This window comes from Asterias amurensis, chromosome 16, assembly GCF_032118995.1.
Source record: "Asterias amurensis chromosome 16, ASM3211899v1".
In the NCBI taxonomy this organism is placed as follows: domain Eukaryota; kingdom Metazoa; phylum Echinodermata; class Asteroidea; order Forcipulatida; family Asteriidae; genus Asterias; species Asterias amurensis.
In genome coordinates this window covers 767,351-789,771 of record NC_092663.1, presented here as the reverse complement: position 1 = coordinate 789,771, position 22,421 = coordinate 767,351, and the positions used below count along the sequence as shown (strand labels likewise).

Below are 22,421 nucleotides of genomic sequence, written 5' to 3'. Positions count from 1 at the left end.
CACAGGGATCCGTTCTTAGCCCTGGGATCTTTGAGGGGGAAGATATCTGGAAACCCAACATTTATGATTTAGTTCAAGGGGTGGAATTTTGTTGTTCTTTGAAGGAAGGGAGTTAATTCTTTGATGTTCAGTACTTAATGTTCAGGGTTTCATTGCAAGATACAATTTGTGCCAAAGAAATGAAATCGCAAGTAAAAATGATCTGTTGTTGCCGTTGACTAATATTCCAGAGGTTGACAATGTGCACATTGCACAATGAAACTGATTGATGTCAACATATTCTTTGAGGAGGGAGTGAGATAATACGAAACTTGTATAGTTTATATTAGGGTTCCACAGGGATCCACTCTTGGCCCTAAATCTTCGCTAACTAGGGACTGAATATTGCTGCTTTGTCTCTTTAACCATGTGGTTTGAATTTGAGCTGATTGTTTTGTGGCTGGTGACATGACCCTAGTTGGAATGTTATGGTAGAAGCCTCGTCTGTCATTGCTCATTTGCTGGCTGTAGCTTCACAAGTGCAGATCATTTTTGTCTTGGCAATGTGAGAGTGCTTTCTTTTCACACTCTTCGATCCTGATTTCTAGAGTTGAGCTTTACATGTGCTGAATGTTCAAGAAACGGCCTTAACTAACATGGAATCTCAGGTATGTTAACCCTAAGTAGAACATTCTTTTAAAACTTAAGGCCATTGTGATACTGTTACTGAAGGACATAGAAACATTCCAGTCCACATGTATGTCGCAGTTTGTTTTATTTTTTATTCAATACAGTTTAAAGGGAATGAGGAACAAAAGTAGTTTATTGAATTGTTCACTTCTCTCCTATCCTGTGTACTTATTAATAATGTATTCATCAAACCATGATCAAACTGACATTGGTTAGAACTGTGAGTCAGTCAGTCACTTTAAATGTTTTGGTTTCCATTCAGTTTCGACAAACATGTATTCAAGAAAGACTCGCTTTTTTCCCCCGTCATGACTTCATATAAAACTGAGCATAACTGAATACCTGCATGCTTCATCTACTGTATACATTACGATCTACACGTATGTATTTCCTACACGCACATTACATTACACGTTCTGATACATGTATCGGTTTCACAGTTGTCATGAGTTTCATTTCATTATTAAAACCATTTTTTTTTTTCAATAACAATTGTGTTAAAGACACTGGACACTATTGGTAATTGTCAAAGACCAGTCTTCTCACTTGGTGTATCTCAACAAATGGGCAAAATAACAAACCTGTGAAAATTTGAGCTTAATTGGTCTTCGAAGTTGCGAGATAATAATGAAAGAAAAAACACCCTCGTCACATGAAGTTGTATGCTTTCAGATGCTTGATATCGAGACCTCAAAATCTAATTCTGAGGTCTCAGAATCAAATTCGTGGAAAATTACTTCTTTCTCGAAAACTACGTTACTTCAGAGGAAGCCGTTTCTCACAAGGTTTTATGTTATCAACAGCTCCCCAATACCGGTTACCAAGTAAGGTTTTATGCTAATAACTATTTTGAGTAATTAGCAATAGTGTCCACTGCCTTTAATCTGTAAGTTGACTTTGTGTCTACTTCAATATTTTTCAATATACAAACCAGATGTTTTCATATTGTCTCCCACACAACTCCCATTATTTGTCATCACGCCACAGCACAACGTTATTTAAATAAAAGCTATAAAATGACATTATTGTGGAAGCGTTTACAATTCTGTTTGGTTGACGTCATTTGGCCTCTTTTTCCTGGCTGTTGCTAAAAGGTGAAAAATAGCCTTGTATCTTGCCATATGGTGTAGATTCACATAAAGTAATGGTTCTGTTCATTATATTTTGTTAATGTATACAACGATGGAGGTAGGGTCTGCAGTACATAAATACTACTACTATAATAATAACATTACATACGTACATGTAGCGTCTTATGAAAGGCCTCAAAGCACTTCACAAAAATATATAAAAAACAGCAACTACTTATTAGGCATAAAGATAAAAACCACTTGTTAAATATTACAATAAACAAATTTCTGTTTTTATTACAAATGGCACAATAAGTTAAATACTAAATGGGTTTTTATTTGTTTTCCTGTAAATGACTAGAGTGCTATTCACACGACAGCAATTTAACTGGGGTCCCTTGCTTAATTTTATCATGGTTGTAAAATGTAGCAATGTTTGACAAGATTTTGCAAGAGAACTTGGACAGTAAATAAATGGCTGTCCGTTCACACTAGGTTCATTTAGCAAAATTTCACAACCATGCAACAATTCAGCAAGGGACACTGGCTAAATTGCTCTTAAATGTGAAAAATACAACCATTCCCATATCATGCCTTGAATTGGGTGGGAGCGGAGCTAGCATCCAGTAAGTTGTTTATTGTGAGACCAGAACCAACAATGCAGTGAGGCTTTGTGACACCAAGGCGTTGATCTTTTCCTATTGTATTCCAATGTAAACACGCTCATCTATTGTTAGTACAGTCTCTTGGGTATGAGTTCATGATATAAAAAGTTAACTTTCTAAATGATGAATGTTGAAACCCCCTGGATTCACCTCAGGATCAACGAGGGAGTAACTCAGAAATTGGTTGCAGATTTATGGGGGACTTTGTGGTTTCTCATGTTCTTTTGTCCTCAAATATAAGACGTGATGTTTGAATTGATCCCTGGATGCATCCTTGAGAACATTGTTTGGCATTTAGCCAACGTCTTCTGTTATCGGCAAGAACATTTAAACCACATTAGAAGCTGGGTTCTTCACAAACACAATGGGAGAACTCTAAAAGGATCAATCTGTGATTATCAATCATTCAATACATTGTCTAGACAATAAAAGCCAACATACTTGTGTATATTGATACACCCTAGATAGTGTGGTAAACCAAACCACTCTCGCAAGAATGTTATCATTTATCAATAAGACATATGCCAAGTTGTGCATGTAACTTATCCAAGTTTATCAGCGAAACCTCTTTATTGGAATGGAAAGAAGTGATTATATTTAATCAGAGAAATTCTTTTACATTGAAATTCAATAACTTTCCATCATATATCGCCATTATCAAAGGAGTGCTGGAATGTTACATATTTTCAATCTAGGCTTATAACTTTCATAACAGAATCTAGAAGAATTTATACTATAGCATAGCACGACAAGTTCTCAAAAGAACATATCTATTCAGTAAGTAGATATGGTGTTACCGCAAACCAAATATTCATAGAAATAAATGTGCTACTAAAAAATTCTCAGCTGGCTAAGTTAGTATTTAGTTAGAAGTCATGTTAAAGAGATGTGACCTCTGACGTCACACGAAAACCATAACATGATTCGCGCGCATACCGCCGGGCAAAACCTTTGTGTTTTGGCAGCCAGCTTGAAAGTGTACGCAATCTTACTGTGACTGCGCAACTCAGTGCCCGGCGAAACATGACGTATAGAGTGTTTTGTCAACAGAGGGCGGTTTGAATGTAAACATAGGTCACATCGTCTATAGTTGAACTGTCATATTCCTTTTTTTATTTTTTTTATTTTTTATTTATAAATACATTAGAGACACTGCTAGGGTCAAAACATCAGGCCATTAATTATTTTTTGCATCCATATTTATAAAAACATGACATACGTAGAGGAATGTTTGTCTAATAATTGTACAGTCTAGCACACTATCCAGTGTAATTGGATTTAGTATTTAGTGTGACTGGAACATGTCAAACTACATAAGGTGGCAGGTACAATGGTGTTACCCAAAGTTTATTGCTTGGGTGTCTTGCTGAAGGCACAGGGGGTCCTTGTTATTTTGAAGTAACTGTGTCTTCTCATTTCTTTCTCCATGGTCTTCTAAACTCTTTCCAGGGTTTTAGATTACAACTTTTAAATGCTTGGGTTTGTTCTTTTAAAAGTTTACTCTATGAGGAAAAATCTTGGGAAGAATTTTTAGTGTTGATTTTCTGCTGTTGCTTGAAACTTTGACAAATTAAGGTATGGTTATGTGCTTAGAGAACTACAGTCATTAAAGGCAGTGGACACTATTGGTAATTACTAAAAATAATTATTTACATAAAACCGTACTTGGTAACGAGTAATGGGGAGAGGTTGATGGTAGAAAACATTGTGAGAAACAGCTCCCTCTGAAGTAACATAGTTTTCGAGAAAGAAGTATTTTTCCACGAATTTTATTTCGACACCTCAGATTTAGAATTTGAGGTCTCGAAATCAAGCATCTGAAAGCACACAACTTTGTGTGACAAGGGTGTCTTTTCTTTCAAAATTATCTGGCAACTTCGACAACCAATTGAACTCAAATTTTTACACATTTGTTTATTTATGCATATGTTAACACAAACCAAGTGAGAAGACTGGTCTTTGACAAATAACCAAATGTGTCCAGTGTCTTTAAATTATTGATGAATTTATTACTGGGATGGAATGTAATTTTGCAAGCCATAAGTGATAACATTTATTTATTTATTTATACATTTATTTCTTGTTTACCATGAGGAACAGGGAGAACATTTTATGTTGTGAATCATTTCGTTAAAGTTAAAAGAATGTTTATCTCAATCCAGTGCAGGTGTCATGAACAGGTAGCATCCATCTAGGAAAATGCTTTTAGCGCTGACACATATTTTACTGACTAAACCCCGAACTGTCAATCAATAAATTACATCACAGCTACTAGACTTAATACTAAGAATCATTGAGAAGGGCCCACCCTATAAAGTGCCTAGACTGTAGAGGAGAATGGCCCACCCCTAGTGCATAGACTGGCAACCTGTCATGAGCAGTGTTGTAAGCAATGGTGGGCGGTGCTGCTCAGGACTCACTGGCATTCGGGGCAAAATACATGTTGCCGCCCAGCACAGATTTCCCCAAGAATAAACCAAAATATTGTCCACCTTGCATTGATCTGAGACACAGCTAATGATAAGGAGTATCATTGGGTGCGTTCACTTAGCTTCCCTGGGTCGACCCCGGTGTGTGGCGTTTTTTTTTCTTTCCAGGACGAACGTGTGCAGATAATTACCCACGTTCGTCCTGGAAAAAAAACCTGCCACACACCGGGGTCCACCCAGGGGAGCTAAATGAACGCACCCTTCATGTTATGTCACAGAAAAAGAACACAGTCAAAAGGCCATTCAATTGATTGCATTGCCTCAACAGTTTGGAAACCTGGCATCTTGCCTGAAGCTTGCAATTTGCACTTTTTTGTTCTGCTCGTCCTTGGTGGACTTTGAACAAGTTTTGACTTATTACCCACCACTAAAATAGGTCTAGCTACAACCATCTACAACCCTGGTTAAGAGGCAGGGGTCTAGAAGAGATGATAAATGATAAGGAGTGTTGATGACAATATCTAAGATGGATGAGGGGTCTAGGAGCAGGAAGGGTGTTTAGAGAAACATCATTCTTCTTCTTGAAATCCTGTAATACAGCCACTCACTCAATGACTGTCTGTGTGGAATGGATACATAATACTCCAGCTATGTTTGGATACGTAGAGATCCTTGGGGTAGACAGGCAAGCAACACATGATGACATCCACAGCAACTGCGGTGTTACCCTGTGCTTTTGAAGTGGTGCCCTCTACAAGGTTCTAATATAAACTATAGTTTACCGTGGTGCCCCTTACAAGAGGAAAATTGCTGTGCCCCTTCAAGGCCTGCCAAGTTTAGAGGGACACGTTGCCTTGGATCGGGCGAGTTGTCTATACAAAGCGTTTGTAACCGTTTGTTATGAAATGCATATGGTTAGAAAGTTGTTTTAAAAGTAGAATACAATGATCCACACAAATATGCCTCGAATTTGCGTGGTCTTTTTACCTCGTTGACTATTACACGGTCGGCCATTTATGGGAGTCCAATTTTAAAGGAATATCAGTCAACTCTGGTGAATGGATGCCTATATGGAGGCCTATGTCTAATCGATCACATAATAAATGTTTATTTTTTGTTGTTTTCTTTTTAGACTGATGACTACTGGGTCCGAATCAAAAGTCTGAAGAGTGAAGGAGAAGATGGGATACTAGACGTTGATGACTTGGTCTGTGATGTTGCAGATGATAGGGAGAAGGTAGGTTTCATAACCAGCAACTTTATAACCAGCAACTTTATAACCAGCAATGTTATAACCAGCAACTTAAATCTACAGACAAGAAATATATTGACTTTATTGATATTAAGCTGTACTTGTGCAGATTTTGAAAAAGTTAAGCTTACAATTTCAGATAAATGAATCAGAGTTTGTTATTGTGTGAACGTTCAGAGCTCAACCCCTCCCCAACACACCCACCACACAGGGGAAAAAAAACAGACTTCAGTAGCACTTCATAAGTTCCCTGATGGTAAACTCATAGATTGAAATAAAACACCTTCAAGTTTCCCAATAATTTCATTTACTTTATCGGAAGCTGGCAAAGTTGCCCCAGATTTCATACTGCATGTTTAACTGATACCCAATGTTAACTGGTACCCAATGTCAGGGTCAATCTATGTGGGAGTTAACAACAATCCCAACATAAGAGTGGAATATTTTCCCGAGAGTCTTAAATCTGCAAAGTCACTTAGTAATAGGTACTTCCATATCTCCGAACCTCCTACTGATTTCTCATTGACAATTACACTAGAGAAGGAGTTGTATTTCTATCCTGAGGTTTAAGAAGCTCAGAGTGGGTTATGACCTCTTCATTACAAACACACATGGGTGGGCAAAAGAGACCTCAGTTGGAGGTATTTGAGTACATTGATGTGTACATTACATACCAGGGACCGATTTCAACCAGCATCTTTTGCATTTATAAAAAAACATTTGGACTGAACAGATTTTGTGCACACTACATGCTAATTAATTTAAGGATTTGGGTACTTTTTGTAACACTAAACACAATGTCCACAGATTTACATTAAACTTACACCGTTTGAAGATTATGATAGTAGAAAGCTTACTTGTTAAATATTACTTGTTGAGGTGCTGTAGTTTTCGAAAACAATGTCACGAAAATGTGTTTTACATGCAGCAATATTTTGCATCTCACTGAGATGGAAATTATTTTCGTGACTTGTTTTTACTCATTTCTCAAAAACTGCAGCACATCAGCTAGTAATATTTTAAGGGAAGCTTTCTAGTATCTACCATTATTATCTTCAAACTGTGTGAGTATAATGTTTTCTGTGGACATTGTGTTTTGTGTCGTACAAAAAGTACCCAGACCCTTTTAAGTAGCAAATGTAACACTTTATGTAGTATGTTGCTCTGCTTAACAAGGGAAATTTTCGAGGTGTAAATAGATTGTCTTGTATAGCAAAACTGCCGCACTGGGTTTGCCAAGTGTTCTCCAACTTTCAAAAATGAAAGCGTTGATGCTCAGATGCCAAGGTGCAGATTTACAGATTCCACACCTTACATTGACCCACATGTACTCTGTGGTAAATATTATTGTTCTGACTGTTATTAAGAGATTTACGATGGTGTGATTGGGATCAGTGCGTAGAACCCCAGTACCAGGCAATTTGCAGTAGAGTGCGCCCTCTAAAGTTCGCGCAAAAGAGGTCATCTTCTGCACAGACAGTTTTGGACCTTAAACTGGCTAACATAGTAATGTAGTTTTTGAGAAAGAAGTAATTTCTCACTGAAATATTTGAATTGATTTTGAGACCTCTGAGGTCTCAAAATCAAGCATCTGAAAGCACACAACTTTGTGTGACGAGGGTGTTTTTTCTTTCATTATTATCTCGCAACTTCGAAGACCAATTAACTTCAAATTTTCACTGGTTTGTTATTTTATGCATATGTTGAGATACACCAAGTGAGAAGATTGGTCTTAAGGTGTCCAGCCATCGATTTCACCAAACTCTTCCTAACTTAGGATTAATCTTAGGACTTAGGACGAGTAAAGTTCCGTATTCAAATACGTAGGACGCATTGAACCCATCCTAAGTTAGGACGGGTTACTCATCCTAACTCGAGTTAGGATTCATCCTAGCGTTTCGTGAAATCGGCTGCAGTGTATTTAAAAGCATTCAACCATTACTGCTAAGACCTGTGAGAAAACAAGATTTTCTGCTCATTTCCATCAAAGTGAATTCCTATTTATTTGAATTGCGCTTTGCGTACAGGGCTAGTCTACTGGTTAGGCCTACTACTGGTATTACAGGTTGTTTGTCATCGCCAGGGTGAACATTCATGTAAACCATTCTGTAGAATCAGCAACAGGTGTTTGGTTTTTGGCTGAGTGTGAGTTTGAGTTGTTAAGCTGTGTAGCGTGAATGACAGGTATTGATATGGCGCAGGTGGTAGGCTGAAAATGGAGGTGTTTGTAGTTCAATGAGGGTTCCACTGTGGTTGGAGTTTGCCTGGTTTGATCATAGAGAAAGGTCTGATGGATTGGCAGACTGGGCCCAGATGATTTGCTTAAGCAGAAGATATTGCTTTATTAAAATAGTGTTTTGAAAACCTTTAGAGGTATGTCAATCACTTCTTATTGGTAAATAGAAATTAAAATACCAAGTAAAAAACTGATAAAACCTTAGGAAAGTGGTCTAGTTGACTTTCCTTGCCTCCCAGTTCCACCTCTTGAACCCCGGTTTGAATCCCATCAGGGGCACAGTGGTTGGGGTTTTAGTCCCTTCCTGACTGTGCGGGTTTTCCCTAAAATAACTCCTTGGAGTTTTCCTCCTAAATCTAAAAGTGAACTTTCCTTCCTTGTCTTATTTCCATTTGGCTTATTGGTAGTATCATAGCAGCACAGTGTTTGACTTCGCTTTTCTGATAAACCTTAGCCTAAAACTAGAATAAATTAAATGAAACAAAAGTATATAGATTCATTAAATTATGTTTATCAAAAATAATTTTATTGAGGACGTCGGTGACAGTTCTTAATCTTTTTGAGCTTAGTTCTTAAGTCACAGTCTCTTGAGCACTTCAGAAACAGGAGGGTTCAAGTTGTTGTTGATTTTTAAGAATCAATCATCCTCCAAATTATCAACCTTTTGTTTACAACCCACTTGAGATTGATTGTAAACATGGAATAAACATCAAATACTCCTTGACATCTCCTGACCTTGTTGCAATGCCACTCTAGATTAGGCATTTTGGGTACTTTTTACAACACAAATCACAATGTCCACAGATTTACATTAAAGGCAGTGGACACTATTGGTGATTACTAAAAATAATTATTACTAGCATAAAACCTTACTTGGTAACGAGTAATGGGGAGAGGTTGGTGGTAGAAAACATTGTGAGAAACGGCTCCCTCTGAAGTGCCATAGTTTTTCGAGAAAGAAGTAATTTTCCACGGCATTGATTTCGACACCTCAGATTTAGAATTTGAGGTCTCGAAATCAAGCATCTGAAAGCACACATTGTGACAATTTTGTTTTTTTCTTTCATTATTATCTTGCAACTTCGACGACCAATTGAGTAAAAATTTACACAGGTTTGTTATTTTATGCATATGTTGAGATACACCATGGATACACCAAGTGAGAAGACCGGTCTTTGACAATTACCAGTAGTGTCCAGTGTCTTTAAACTTACACATTTTGAAGATAATGGAAGTAGAAAGCCCACCTAAAAATATTATTTACTGGTGCTGTAGGTTTTGAGAAATGAGTAAAACAATATCACAAAAGTATGTTTTTCATGATAAAATAATTTTTGTCTCCTGAGACAAAAAGTATTTTCGTGACTTGTTTAACTAATTTCTCAAAAACTTTTCACTTCAACAAGTATTATTTTAGGGAAAGCTTTCTACCATCATTATCTTCAAACTGTGTGAGTTTAATGAAAATCTATGGAAAATGTGTTTTGTGTCCTACAAAAAGTACCCAGACCCTTTAAGATCCTGATGGACCGAGAGGGTAGGTTAGTAAAATGCTATTCACACGACAGCAATTTAACTGGGGTCCCTTGCTTAATTTTAGCATGGTTGTAAAATGTAGCAATGTTTAACAAGATTTTGCAAGAGAACTTGGACAGTAGAAATAAAATTGTTTTCCTTTCACACGAGGTACATTTTGTAAAATTTTACAACCATGCTACAATTTAGCCAGGGACCCTTGCTAAATTGCTCTCATGTGAAAGAGGCTTAAGAAAGGTTTCTGTCTTTTAAGACGATCAGTCATGATTAGTCAGCCACAGGCAAAGATGTCTCTAATGATAGATTACTCCCTGGACTTACAAATTGCTTCAAAATTCCTTTAGTTGAGGTAAGAATCCAAAATGTATCCTTTATTTCTGGGTTGTAACACCCAGCCACTGCCTTTGTATTATAGTTTAAATTCAGGCCTGATACATTACAGAGGTAACAAAGGTGACAACCTCAATGCCCCCTGGTCATCGCCTTAGTGCTCTTGAAATGCTCTGGAGCCAGTAGAAATCTACAATTTCCTCATAGGGAGCCATTTACCAAGAAGAAAATGTCTAAGTGGTTCTCTAATACAGAATCGAATAATGAAGCCTGGTGTTGGTTAAAGTGCACAAGTGTTTCACTCACTGGTCCTTTTTATAGCTCCATGCCTGTACCAAGGAGAAAACGCCTTGGTGCCCCTTCCCTTTCAAAAAAACAAAACATACAGGCCTGTTTCATCAGTTAGTTTGTTCTGTAGAACTTTGCCAAGTATTGACCCCTTGCACACGCGTCACACATTGCGACTGATGCCACGCTCACCATGTTGGTGGGCAAATAGGTTTACGTGTATTAACGCCACATCGCCTAAAATGTGCACTTCACTGCATAACGCACAGCATAGAGTTGTATATAAAAACGCACAGTGAAATTGCCCACCAGTATGGCGCATTCAAGATTTTTCTGATGATGACGTCAGGTGAAATGGTTCAATATATGCAGACATTGAATTAGTTTACAGACTTATAAAGCAGTTTGACCCTTAACCACTGATAGAATTGGCTGCCAAACTTCAGACTTCACATGGGATTGACAGAAACCCAGACCTTGAACGAGTTTTTTCTCTCTGACTTAGAGTAGCTTCAGGATATGATTGCATGTTCAACCTCAGCCTCTGTCATCTAAACTTTGATTCATTCCATCAAGGTATTGTATTCTGGCCTCTGGGTAAAAGTCTGGCTTTCAGTTAATCCCTGTATCACATGGATTCTAGTATTTTGGTTCAGTAGAGTCACCTCTTGTAGATGTATTCATTCATCAAGTGGGTTGGATGAAAGAAAACAACTTACTACAGCATACAACTTCAAGGACGGACAAGAAATACTGACACGTTGAGGTACCTTTTTTTGAGGAGGGAGGGGGGGGGGTGTGATTGTCTTGTCTCGTAGTTGCCTGTTGTAGTCGTATTCATTCATCAAGTGCGTTGGATGTAAATAAAACAACTTACTCCAACATACAACTTCAAGGACTGACTAGAAATACTGACACGTAGAGGTAGGGGGTGGGGTAGGTGGATTGTCTTGTCTTTTAGTCGCCTATTGTTGCTGTATTCACTCATCAAGTGCGATGGATGAAAGAAAACAACTAACTCCAACATACAACTTCAAGGTCGGACTAGAAATACGGACACGTAGAGGTACAAGATAGGGGGTGGGGGTAGTTAGATTGTTTTGTCTTTTAGTCACCTCTTGTAGCTGTATTCATTCATCAAGTGCAATGGATGAAAGAAAACAACTAACTCCAACATACAACTTCAAGGTCGGACTAGAAATACGGACACGTAGAGGTACAAGGTAGGGGGTGGGGGTAGTTAGATTGTCTTGTCTTTTAGTCACCTCTTGTAGCTGTATTCATTCATCAAGTGCATTGGATGAAAGAAAAAACAACTTTGTACAACATACAACTTCAAGGTCGGACTAGAAATACTGACACGTAGAGGTACAAGGTAGGGGGTGGGGGTAGTAAGATTGTCTTGTCTTTAAGTCACCTCCTGTAGCTGTATTCATTCATCAAGTGGAATAGATGAAAGAAAACACAAGGATAGACTGGAAATACTGACATGTAGAGGTACAAGGTAGGGGGTGGGGTCGGTGGATTGTCTTGTCATTTAGTCACCTATTGTTGCTGTATTCATTCATCAAGTAGTTGGATGAAAGAAAACAACTTACTACAACATACAACTTCAAGGACTGACAAGAAATAGTGACACGTAGAAGTATAAGGTTGGGGATGGGGGTAGTTAGATTGTCTTGTCTTTTAGTCACCTATTGTTGCTGTATTCATTCATCAAGTCGTTGGATGAAAGAAAACAACTTACTACAACATACAACTTCAAGGACTGACAAGAAATAGTGACACGTAGAAGTATAAGGTTGGGGGTGGGGGTAGGTTTATTATCTTCAAGTTGTGTATCAAGTGCATTTGGATGAAAGAAAACACAAGGATAGACTGGAAATAGTGGCACGTAGAAGTACAAGGTACAAAGAATCTTGGGGGGGGGGAGGAGGTCGATTGTCTAGTCTCTTAGCATGATGGATGAAGGCTTCAGGAACAGTTTGATTTAGGGTAAGGTGGGAGTCATTAGAAATGTTTGATTGTGACATTTCATGATGACTTTGCTTTTGAGCTAAAAAGTGAAACATGTGTTATTTATAGAACATTGTCACCATCACCATACATTACTCAGTAATCAATTATCATAAAATTGACAATTTAAATGTTATTGCCGACTTGCATGTAAACCCCGACTCTAGGATGGAAGATGAGACTCTAGGATGGAAGATGAGATGCAGAGTTGTAGCTAGACCAATTATAGTGGTGGGCAATAAATCAAATTTTGTTTGGAGTCTACCGATGCAAGGGGATCCAAACAAAATTATTCATGTTTAAGTTGAATGCAATAAGCTGAATGGCCTTTTGATTGTGTTCTTTCTCTGTGGCACTTGATTCTCCTCATTATTAGAAACATGCGTCTCAGATCAATGCAAAGTGGACAATATCTGAAATCTGTGTTGGGCGGCATAATGTATTCTCAGAGTGCTGGGCAAAAATTGTGAGTCCTAGGCAGCTTTGCCCAGCACCGCCCACTGTGGCTACAACACTGGTGAGATGGCTAGTTTTGAAACAACAGGTGGTTGTCAACACTACAACCAACACATTATCAGCAGCAGCATCTATGATCTATTTCACTAGTTATCTCAGGAATTCCTTTAAACAACAATCAAATTGATTTGCCAACAACCTGTTGCATACTGCAAGGTAAACTTTCAAGTATCTCTAGACAGAGTTTATACTTAATGGTCTAATTTAGTGGAGAGTTAAATGGACTTTTGCTATTCATCTTGTCGATTATTGTTGAAGTCATCACCTTTAAGTGACATCTGTAAGGAGGACTGGGGCAACATTGTTTATTTGTCGCCCTCTAGTGTTTGGATTGGGTGGTACTTGACTTGGCTGGCTAGCATTGTGTGTGGTTTTGATCTGATAGTTGTGATTCCAAGAAGGAATGAAACATCGTGAATGCCGAAGCCATGGAGGTAGGAAAACTTCAAGCCCTATTCACACGACAGCAATTTAGCATAGCAGGGTCGGGGGTCCCTTGCTAAATTTTTACCATGTTTGTGAAATTGTACCTCGTGTAAAAGGACAGCAATGTTTTTATTGTTCCACAAGAAGCGCAATTTGTAGAACTTCACAACTAACACCTGCTAAATGATTGTCTTGTGAAAATGGGTCAATATGATCCCAACCAAAGCTTTTGTCTAACTTATGATATAGTGAAAACGAATTGTTTTATCTTCTGAGGTGTGAAGTATTTACCCCCATTTTTCTTGCGACCATTTTTGCACCTGTGTCTTGCAGACATACTTGTATTGTATTTTCCTTGCTACATTTAGGCCTTGAACTATCACTCTTGAAGGGGCGGAGCAATCTTCCTCTAGTAAAGGGCACATCTTTGATGAAAATGTAAATTTGTATTGGAACTTTGCAAAGGGCACCACAGCAAAATCACAGGGCACCGCAGCAAAATCACAGGGCACCACAGCAAAATCACAGGGCACCACAGCAAAAGCACAGGGCACCACAGCAAAATCACAGGGCACCACAGCAAAATCACAGGGCACCACAGCAAAAGCACAGGGCACCACAGCAAAATCACAGGGCACCACAGCAAAATCACAGGGCACCACAGCAAAATCACAGGGCACCACAGCAAAATCACAGGGCACCACAGCAAAATCACAGGGCACCACAGCAAAATCACAGGGCACCACAGCAAAAGCACAGGGCACCACAGCAAAATCACGGGGCACCACAGCAAAATCACAGGGCACCACAGCAAAAGCACAGGGCACCACAGCAAAATCACGGGGCACCACAGCAAAATCACAGGGCACCACAGCAAAATCACAGGGCACCACGGCAATTACTTTGGGTGACATTTTCAAGGCCTGTACATCTGTGTCTGTATAGTTGAGCTGGCAAACAAATGTCTGAAGACACATCACAGCTTTTGCGGATTGTGTGGATGGGATCTGGATGGCTTAATTTTTGAAAGTGTTAAGTGAGAGTGTCTTTGAAGATATCTAATGAGTTGTTGGAAATCACACTACAGGGTAAGGTATTCCATTCCTCGATAGTGGCCGGGGAAAAAAGCGTAAGTAGGTTACACTTAAAAATTAGTGTAAGTAGGTTAGTTGTAGCCAGTTTGTGTTTTGTGTTCTCCTATTGGTAGATTGCTGAATGATCACATTGCATGGTGCTGACAAGCTTCTTGGTTGAGCTTCTTAGCTTACAATGTGTTGATCCTATAGTCTTGCCTCCTCATCGTCAGGTTCCATAAGGAATGTGAGGAGTCTTCAGCAATACTTAAAGGTTCAAATCCAAGAATGTCTTGAAGTGTGGACAGGTCTTACAAGTTTTAGTCTGGACCTTCTTGAGATAATCGATTGTATGTCTGGTGTCTTGTAACAGGTAGGCTTAATGCACTCAATCTAGCCTTAAAGGTACTGGACACTTTGGTAGTTACTGGAATTGTTTTGGAATAAAAACTTACTTGGTAATGAGCAATGGTGAACTGTTGGTAGTACTCAACACTGTGAGAAAGGGTTCCCTCTGAAGTAACGCATGTAGTTTTTGAGAAGGAGGTAATTTCGCACTCAAATATTTGAAATAATACAAAAGACTTCTCAGGTCTGAAGCCTTTCATTCAGGCATCTGAAAGCACACACATTTGTAAAACAAGGGTATGTTTTCTTTCATTTTTCTCCCCCAACTTCAATGACTAGTTGAGCTCAAATTTTCTCAGGTTCATTATTATATGCACATGTTGGGATGCACCAAGTGATAATACTGGTCTTTGACAATTACCAAAGGTGTCCTGCAGCCGATTTCACAAAACGCTACGATCAATCCTAGTTCGAGTTAGGACAAGGAACCCGTCCTAACTTAGGATGGGTTCAATGCAGCTTATGTCTTCGGATACGGAAATTAACTTGTCCTAAGTCCTAAGATTAATCCTCAGTTAGGAAGAGTTTGGTGAAATCGATGGCAGTGCCTTTAAGACTACAAGTCAAGACTGTAAGAGCTTGAGACATGGGCTTGGCTGGTATGTCAGTTATTTAAGATATATGCCTCAAGAACACAGACCTTTTGTAGGTCTTCACCATGAAACACTTGTAGGAATGGTTTGAGTGATCATTAATTTCTGACCTGTTATTTTAGCTAGGTCAAGGGTTATGACTTGTAAGGTTTAAGATGAAGATTCTGACAGTTGTTCAAACCAAGGGTTCTTTAAGATAAGGGATAATACTTCAGTTGATGACAAGACAAGCTTATAGAACTTGAAGTAAAATTGTTGTTGGGCAAACTTAACCTGGCTTAGTTTACATGTTGTAGAGAAGTAGGTCCCCACCTTTTAGGTCAGTGTTTTATTTTTAGACTGAGTCAGATATAGGTTATTCTTTGCTATGTTTCGGCAATGTGTTGCCTTCTCGGCACTGTGTTATATAATGAAAAATGGAAAAAATGAAAAATTTATATAAAATAGTGTTCAACTGTTGACAGTAGAAAAGTGTGTGTACATGTACTTACGGTTAAAAATTAAACTAGCCTTTACAAACTGCAAAAATGGCGATACAAAAAGTAGTAAAAGGAACACATTGCCTTGGATCGGTCGAGTTAGTCTTTGAAAAGCGTTTGTAACTGGGTTTTTTTTAATATAAAATGCATATTGGTAGAAAGATGTTGAAAAAGTAGAATACAATGATCCACACAAACATGCCTCGAAATTGCAAGTGTTTTTTTTTACCTCCCATAAATGGCCGACCGTGTTAGTTCGCACAGTAAAAGGAAAACCACACAAACTCGAGGCAAACTTGTGTGGATCATTGTATTTTACTTTTAAAACATCTTTCCAACCATACACATTTTATAAAAAACGGGTGCAAACGCTTTTTATAGTCCGATCCAAGGCAACGTGTTACTTTAATGGCCTGATGTTTTGAACATACATGTATGTAGACTTGCAGTAGCAGAGTCTTTCTGAAAAGCTAAATCCATTCTATGGTTCTTACTTTGGTTTCATTTTAAGTAACATCATGGAGATAGGGTAGATTATGTAGATTTATGTCTTACCTCTATGGTAAGGGCAAATGATCAAAAGAGGCAAACATTTTGTTTGTTTTCATCACACTTGTATAAATTGTACCAGTATGTTATTTGTTGGTGTCAGTTTTATGTTGATAAATGATGTAATTTGAAGGATATATCTTGTCTAGACATTGCCTTCAAGACAGCATGTTTTGCATCCCTAGATCATAACCTTGGAGTAAAGAGCAATCCTCACTCTATGCTCTATCTTAAAGGCACAGCCGTTGATTTCACCAAACTCTTAACTTAGGATCAATTTTAAGACCTTGGACGAGTTAAGTTCTGTATCCATAGACGTTAGGACACATTGAACAGATCCTAAGCCATTTACTCATCCTAATAAACTCGAGATAGGATTGATCTAGCATTCCACGAAAATCGGCTGCTGGACACTATTGGTAATTACTCAAAACAACTGTTACAAAAACATCCTTGGTAACGAGAAAAGGAGAGCTGTTGATAGTACAACACATTGTGAGAAACGGCTCCCTCTAAAGTAACATAGTTTTTTTTGAGAGAGGTAAATTCTCGCTCAAATATTAAAATACTTCAGGCCTGAAGCCTTTTGCAGCCGAAAGCACACAAAAGTTTTGCTATATGGGTGATTTTTCATTGTTTTCTTGCAAATTTGATGACCAATTGAGTCTAAATTTTCACAGGTTTGTTATTTTATGCATATGTTGGGGTACACCAAGTGAGAATACTGGTCTTTGACAATTACCAAATGTGTCCAGTGCCTTTAATATAACATGAAGTATTACTCAATTATCAGAGTGAAGGAAGTTGGCAACCACCTTGTCCTGGTAATTGAAAGTTACACAACACGCAGCCATATGGGACGTATTATGCAGTCTAGGTACTGGTTAGGGACCAACAACTCTAAGCATATTGCTCGTATTTTTTGTACAGCTTTTAGGAATTTACTTCATTGGAATTGAAGTGTCAACATGAATATGGGCCGTCAGCACTAGTTTTACAAGGGTCTATGGTTTTTAGTGGGGTAGGCTACGGGTTGTTATAGCTCCATGCAAGGAGGGAAGTGTGTGCAAGGATTCGGTCTTTTCTGCACTAGTTAACCAGGGTCTGGGGTGGTGGGGTAGGCCTATGGAGGAATTCATCTACAAGACGATGATCTTTTCTCAGATGAGGAAAGTTTCTTTCTTTTCAACTGATTGATTGAAAGTACAGGTTAGTTTGCTGGAATCGGGTTAGAATACAAGATCACGTTTGTGTTGGATCCATTTTGGGTTAAAACCGTGATGAGACCTGTCAGGTATGAGATGTCATTCTTTTAAATGGTTAGGAGAGCGCATATACATGTATTATAGGACTATGCCTTGTATTATGTACTGGGTGCGGGTGTGTATTGTCACTGTGTCAGCATTCTCCCTTGTGGTCCAATGTCTAAATGCGGTTCAAACACATGATGACCAGTCAGAATTCACTCTAATGGTCCGGTTGGCTGACTTCTGCAGTTTGTGTTGGAAGCACTCATATTTCATTTAGAAAATGGACTAGTGAAAAAGCTAGTGAAATGACAATTGAAAAGCTATTGCACTGGTCTTGCTGGTTAGTCATTGAATAAATGAAGGGTAACGCCTGTGTGCTTAGAGTAATTACGGGCTTACAGATGTATAGGCTATAGGTCCAGTCATCCAAACCCTGTGTGTTTGAACTAATTATAATCATCAGAGATTAAATTAAATTAGGGAAAAATCTTGCATGCTTGAACTGAGAATACAGTGAGCTTAATTTAGTTAGATGAAAACCTAGTGTATTTGAACTGATTACGGCATAGTCATCATTTTTACATTAGGGTCTCAGCTTTGTGTTTTGATTAATTGTAGACATCCTTGTTCCCCATGTCCATCACATGGGATTAAAAAGATTTGATCCCATCCAGCCTGAAACCTGGAATAGATAAAGAGAAAAAAGGGGGTTTCCCCTGTTGTTTTGTACTTCTGTAGTAGCACAAACAATGTTCATTGAGTGTGATAAGAAAAGTCCTTTTTAGTCATTAATCTTTTGTTATACAAATGTAGGCCTTGGTACTTGTGTATGGGTGTGGTACCTATACACACAGTTCAAGAAATAGTTAATGGCCGGACGTTTCGACCCTAGCAGAGTCACCACATGTTGGGAACAAGTTGTGTGTGGAGGTTTGAGAGAATACCACCTTGCAGTAAATAGATGAGCAGGAGATGGAATGTTATCTCTTTTCTGTACATAAACACAATCTCTTTATAAACACATTGTGTGTGTTTATCAGTTGTGTATATATACAGTAAATCCACACACAAATAAAGTTCCCAGTCTCTGTGGCTTGGTGGTATGGAGAGGTTGTATGTTTAAAGGCAGTGGACACTATTGGTAATTACTCAAAATAATGATTAGCCTAAAACCTTTCTTCTCTTGGTAATGAGCAATGGGGAGCTGTTGATAGTATAAAACATTGTCAGAAACGGCTCCCTCTGAAGTAATGTAGTTTTTGAGAAAGAAGTAATTTTCGATGAATTTGATTTTGAGACCTCAGATTTAGAATTTGACTTTGAGGTCTCGAAATCAAGCATCTGAAAGCACACAACTTTGTGTGACTGGGGTGTTTTTTCTTTCATTTTTATCTCGCAACTTCGACGACCGATTGAACTCAAATTTTCACAGGTTTGTTATTTTATGCATATGTTGAGATACACCAAGTGAGAAGACTGTTCTTTGACAATTACCAATAGTGTCCAGTGTCTTTAAGCATGCTCCTTGGTTTTAGCAGTAGACTGGTTTACAATTGGAGCTACTGGAGTGTGTATTACCTAACTGCATACTCTTTTCAAGGTCAACCACCATATGGCATCGTTAACTGTAGACTGGAATTTATAATTAGAGGCCCGCTACATCACATGGATAGTTTCTTTCACTTTCTAACAATAATATTGAGGCCAATGTTTCAAGAACTTGTCAAAATCTTTTAGTTTGGGAGTATTTTCTGTGATTTCTCTAGTGGCATATGTTTTAGCAGGAGACCAGGCTTTCTGCTTCTTCTCACCCATACACTCTTGGTTTGCTGAGATGTAGAACAAGGAGCCATTCCAACAGCTTTATTCCAACTACGGCATCTCTTTGGAGCTCCTTGCCTGGTGCATGTTTCCCCGCAATCCTTAAATCTAGACCGTTTTAACAGGAATATTAATTCCTACCTTGAGCTCCTCAAAAATGTTGCTTCTAGTTGCCCCTTACCAGCTCTGGCTAGCCTTGTTTGGGGCAAACTTGCAATACAAAACATCTGGAGGAAAAAAAAAGGGAAAAAAGAAAAAAAGTTGTAGCTCTATGTAGGATTATGTGATTTTTGATTTGATTTGCAGTAACACCATGTGTGTGCCAGGTAGAATTTTGTTCTCTGGAGAACTGTCTATTGCTAAATATATTCTACTGCCGCCAAGTAGATTTGAAGCTTACAATTAAAACGAATCAATCTTGTTTTTCTTTCAGCTGATAGCGATTTTCGATGAGCAAGACCGACCACGCCCCTCCGGTCATCTTATACTGGATGGTACTAGCACCTGTACCAGCTCTGTTGGCACAGCAAGCCCATTACTCAACTTCAACAGCCTGGATACCAATGGACAGATGAATAATAGTAACAATAAGATGATGTCGAGTCATTATGGAGACTTTGATGAGCCGAGTGAAGTGGATGTTGTGGTGACAGGAGATGAAATATCAACAGGTCAGTACAATTTGTATTTTCATTACTAAGGGAATCAATGTGTGGTGAAGAGGTTTTCAACTAGGGGTTTAAACCCGCTGAGGCCTGGTTCTCGATAATTTTACCGAGATGAAAGCACACACCTTATTCAACTAGATTTGTTTTCTTCATTTTGTTTTTGCAACTTCGATTACCAATTGTGCCCAAATTTTTACAGGTTTCTTATTTTATGCATATGTTGGGGGTGCACCAAGTGAGAATGCTGGTCGTTGACAATTACCAATAGTGTCTGGTGCCTTTAGATGTTTAAGTTTTAAACTTTTTCCCGACATTTGGCTCCTAAATAGATTGTGTGATTAGGAACATTTTAAACCCATCTCCCCAACTATCTGAAATGATTTAGAAGCACACAGCTGCCCTGACTGAAACAAAGAGGTTTAACCGTTGGATATTAATATGAGGGGTGCAGACAGGTTGAAGAAGGGGGTTACCAATCAATTTAATGTCTCCTTAGCTAGCCAGGAATGTATAGCCTTGAGGACCTTGATGATTTCACTAAAGGGTCAGTATAAGAAGGGGTTTGGTGGCTAGTCTAGAGTACCCCCTTGAGATGTAAAACAATTAAGGTGGCTAGAACTGGGCTTTAGGGAAGGAGGTCACTAAATGCCCAAAAGGTATTTGTCGCCTTGTCTTCTTTTTGGGGTTAATGGGCGACTTGTTCATATTGACTGATGAGTGGGTAGGATGGTACACTGAGCAATCATAGAGCAATGGGGTGAGGTTTTACACTTGACAAATACATTGTTTTATTAAGCAAAAAATTACACACAACACTTGTAGATTGGAATTTTGACCCCATCTAGGGAAAACACAGTCTGCCAAAAGAATGCAATTTCTTTGAGGAGGGGGAATATGAAAGTCAATTACCAATAATGTTCCAACAATTAAAAAGTGACCAGTCTGTAGTCAATAAAGGATACACATGTAGTAATTTGGGATCCACTCCCATGTCCTTAACTCACTTACAGATGTTACATCTTCCTCCATGGAATAAGTAAGAGCCATTAATGTTGCCGTTGTTCACAAAGTGAAGACATACTTTTGTTAAATGAAGTTAGTTTATTGGAGCTGTAAATGAAATGCAGATGGGCATTGGCCTAGGGTCATGCCGTTCATGGAAGAAGGGGGCTGTCCATCACTAGGACAGGATAAACCTAGATGGAGTCTAAAATGTAGCCATGGATATCCCTTTGAAACTCAGTCAACATTCTCCGTTAACAGAACATTGTTCTGTTGGCTAGATGCCAGTTAAAACCCCTGAGGGCCAGTCAAAATTCACTCAAAGTGGTCTGGCTGGCTAGTTCATTGTGAAAAATATCCCTACTTCATTTGCAACAAGGACTAGTGAAAAACAAGAGGTTAACATGGCAGTCACTAAAAATGTTAATGACGAACTCGTCAGTAACGGCAACTATTCTTTGGAAAATGGTAAAAAGACAATTGCTGTGAAGCTTGCCATCATCCGAAAATCAAGGTATTGACCCATTTCACCTGACGTCATTATCAGAAAAATCTTGAATGCGCCATACTGGTGGACAATTTCACTGTGCGTTTTCATATATGACTCTATGCCATGCGTTATGCAGTGAAGTGTGCATATTAGGTGACGCGGCGTTAATACATGTAAACCTAACTACCCACCAACGTGGCATCAGTCGCCGCGTGTGACGCGCGTGCAAGGGGTCAATATTCTAAAACTTGTTTATCTGGATCTCAGATTTACAAAGAAACTGGAAACAAAACTATGTTGTTATGTGTTCATTACAAATAAGAACAGGTACATGTTGGCCTATATCAAACAAAAATGGGATAAAGATCCAAAATTGCTGAAATTCTTGTAATTCTAGTAAGGATGAATTACTGAGTCTGTGGTTAGGGGGATCCCCAGGGAGAAGAGATAAACCTTAAAGGTTTTGACACTCTTGCTACTCTGCAGTGAGCAGGTAATGTAGTGTAACCACAAAGGCTACCATTGTAGATTTATGAGGGATAGACTGTTTGATATAAGTACCTGGAGATGAATGCAGGGCCAAATATCATGGCTCTGCTTACTGCCATGCTTATGATCACCAATCTCTGCTTACTGCCATGCTTATGATCACCAA

The 22,421-nt window shown here is 38.6% G+C and overlaps 1 protein-coding gene across 5 annotated transcripts in view; it reads left to right on the top strand.

Moving 5' to 3' along the window:
- The window catches only part of LOC139948592 (partitioning defective 3 homolog), a 91,674-nt gene that overhangs the window by 19,065 nt on the left and 50,188 nt on the right, over positions 1-22,421 (top strand). For all 5 annotated transcript variants that reach the window (XM_071946767.1, XM_071946766.1, XM_071946768.1 and 2 more), the window contains exons 3-4: positions 5,966-6,070; positions 20,040-20,277. In XM_071946767.1, the coding sequence (XP_071802868.1) occupies positions 5,966-6,070; positions 20,040-20,277 (343 nt within the window). The remainder of the gene's footprint in view (positions 1-5,965; positions 6,071-20,039; positions 20,278-22,421) is intronic.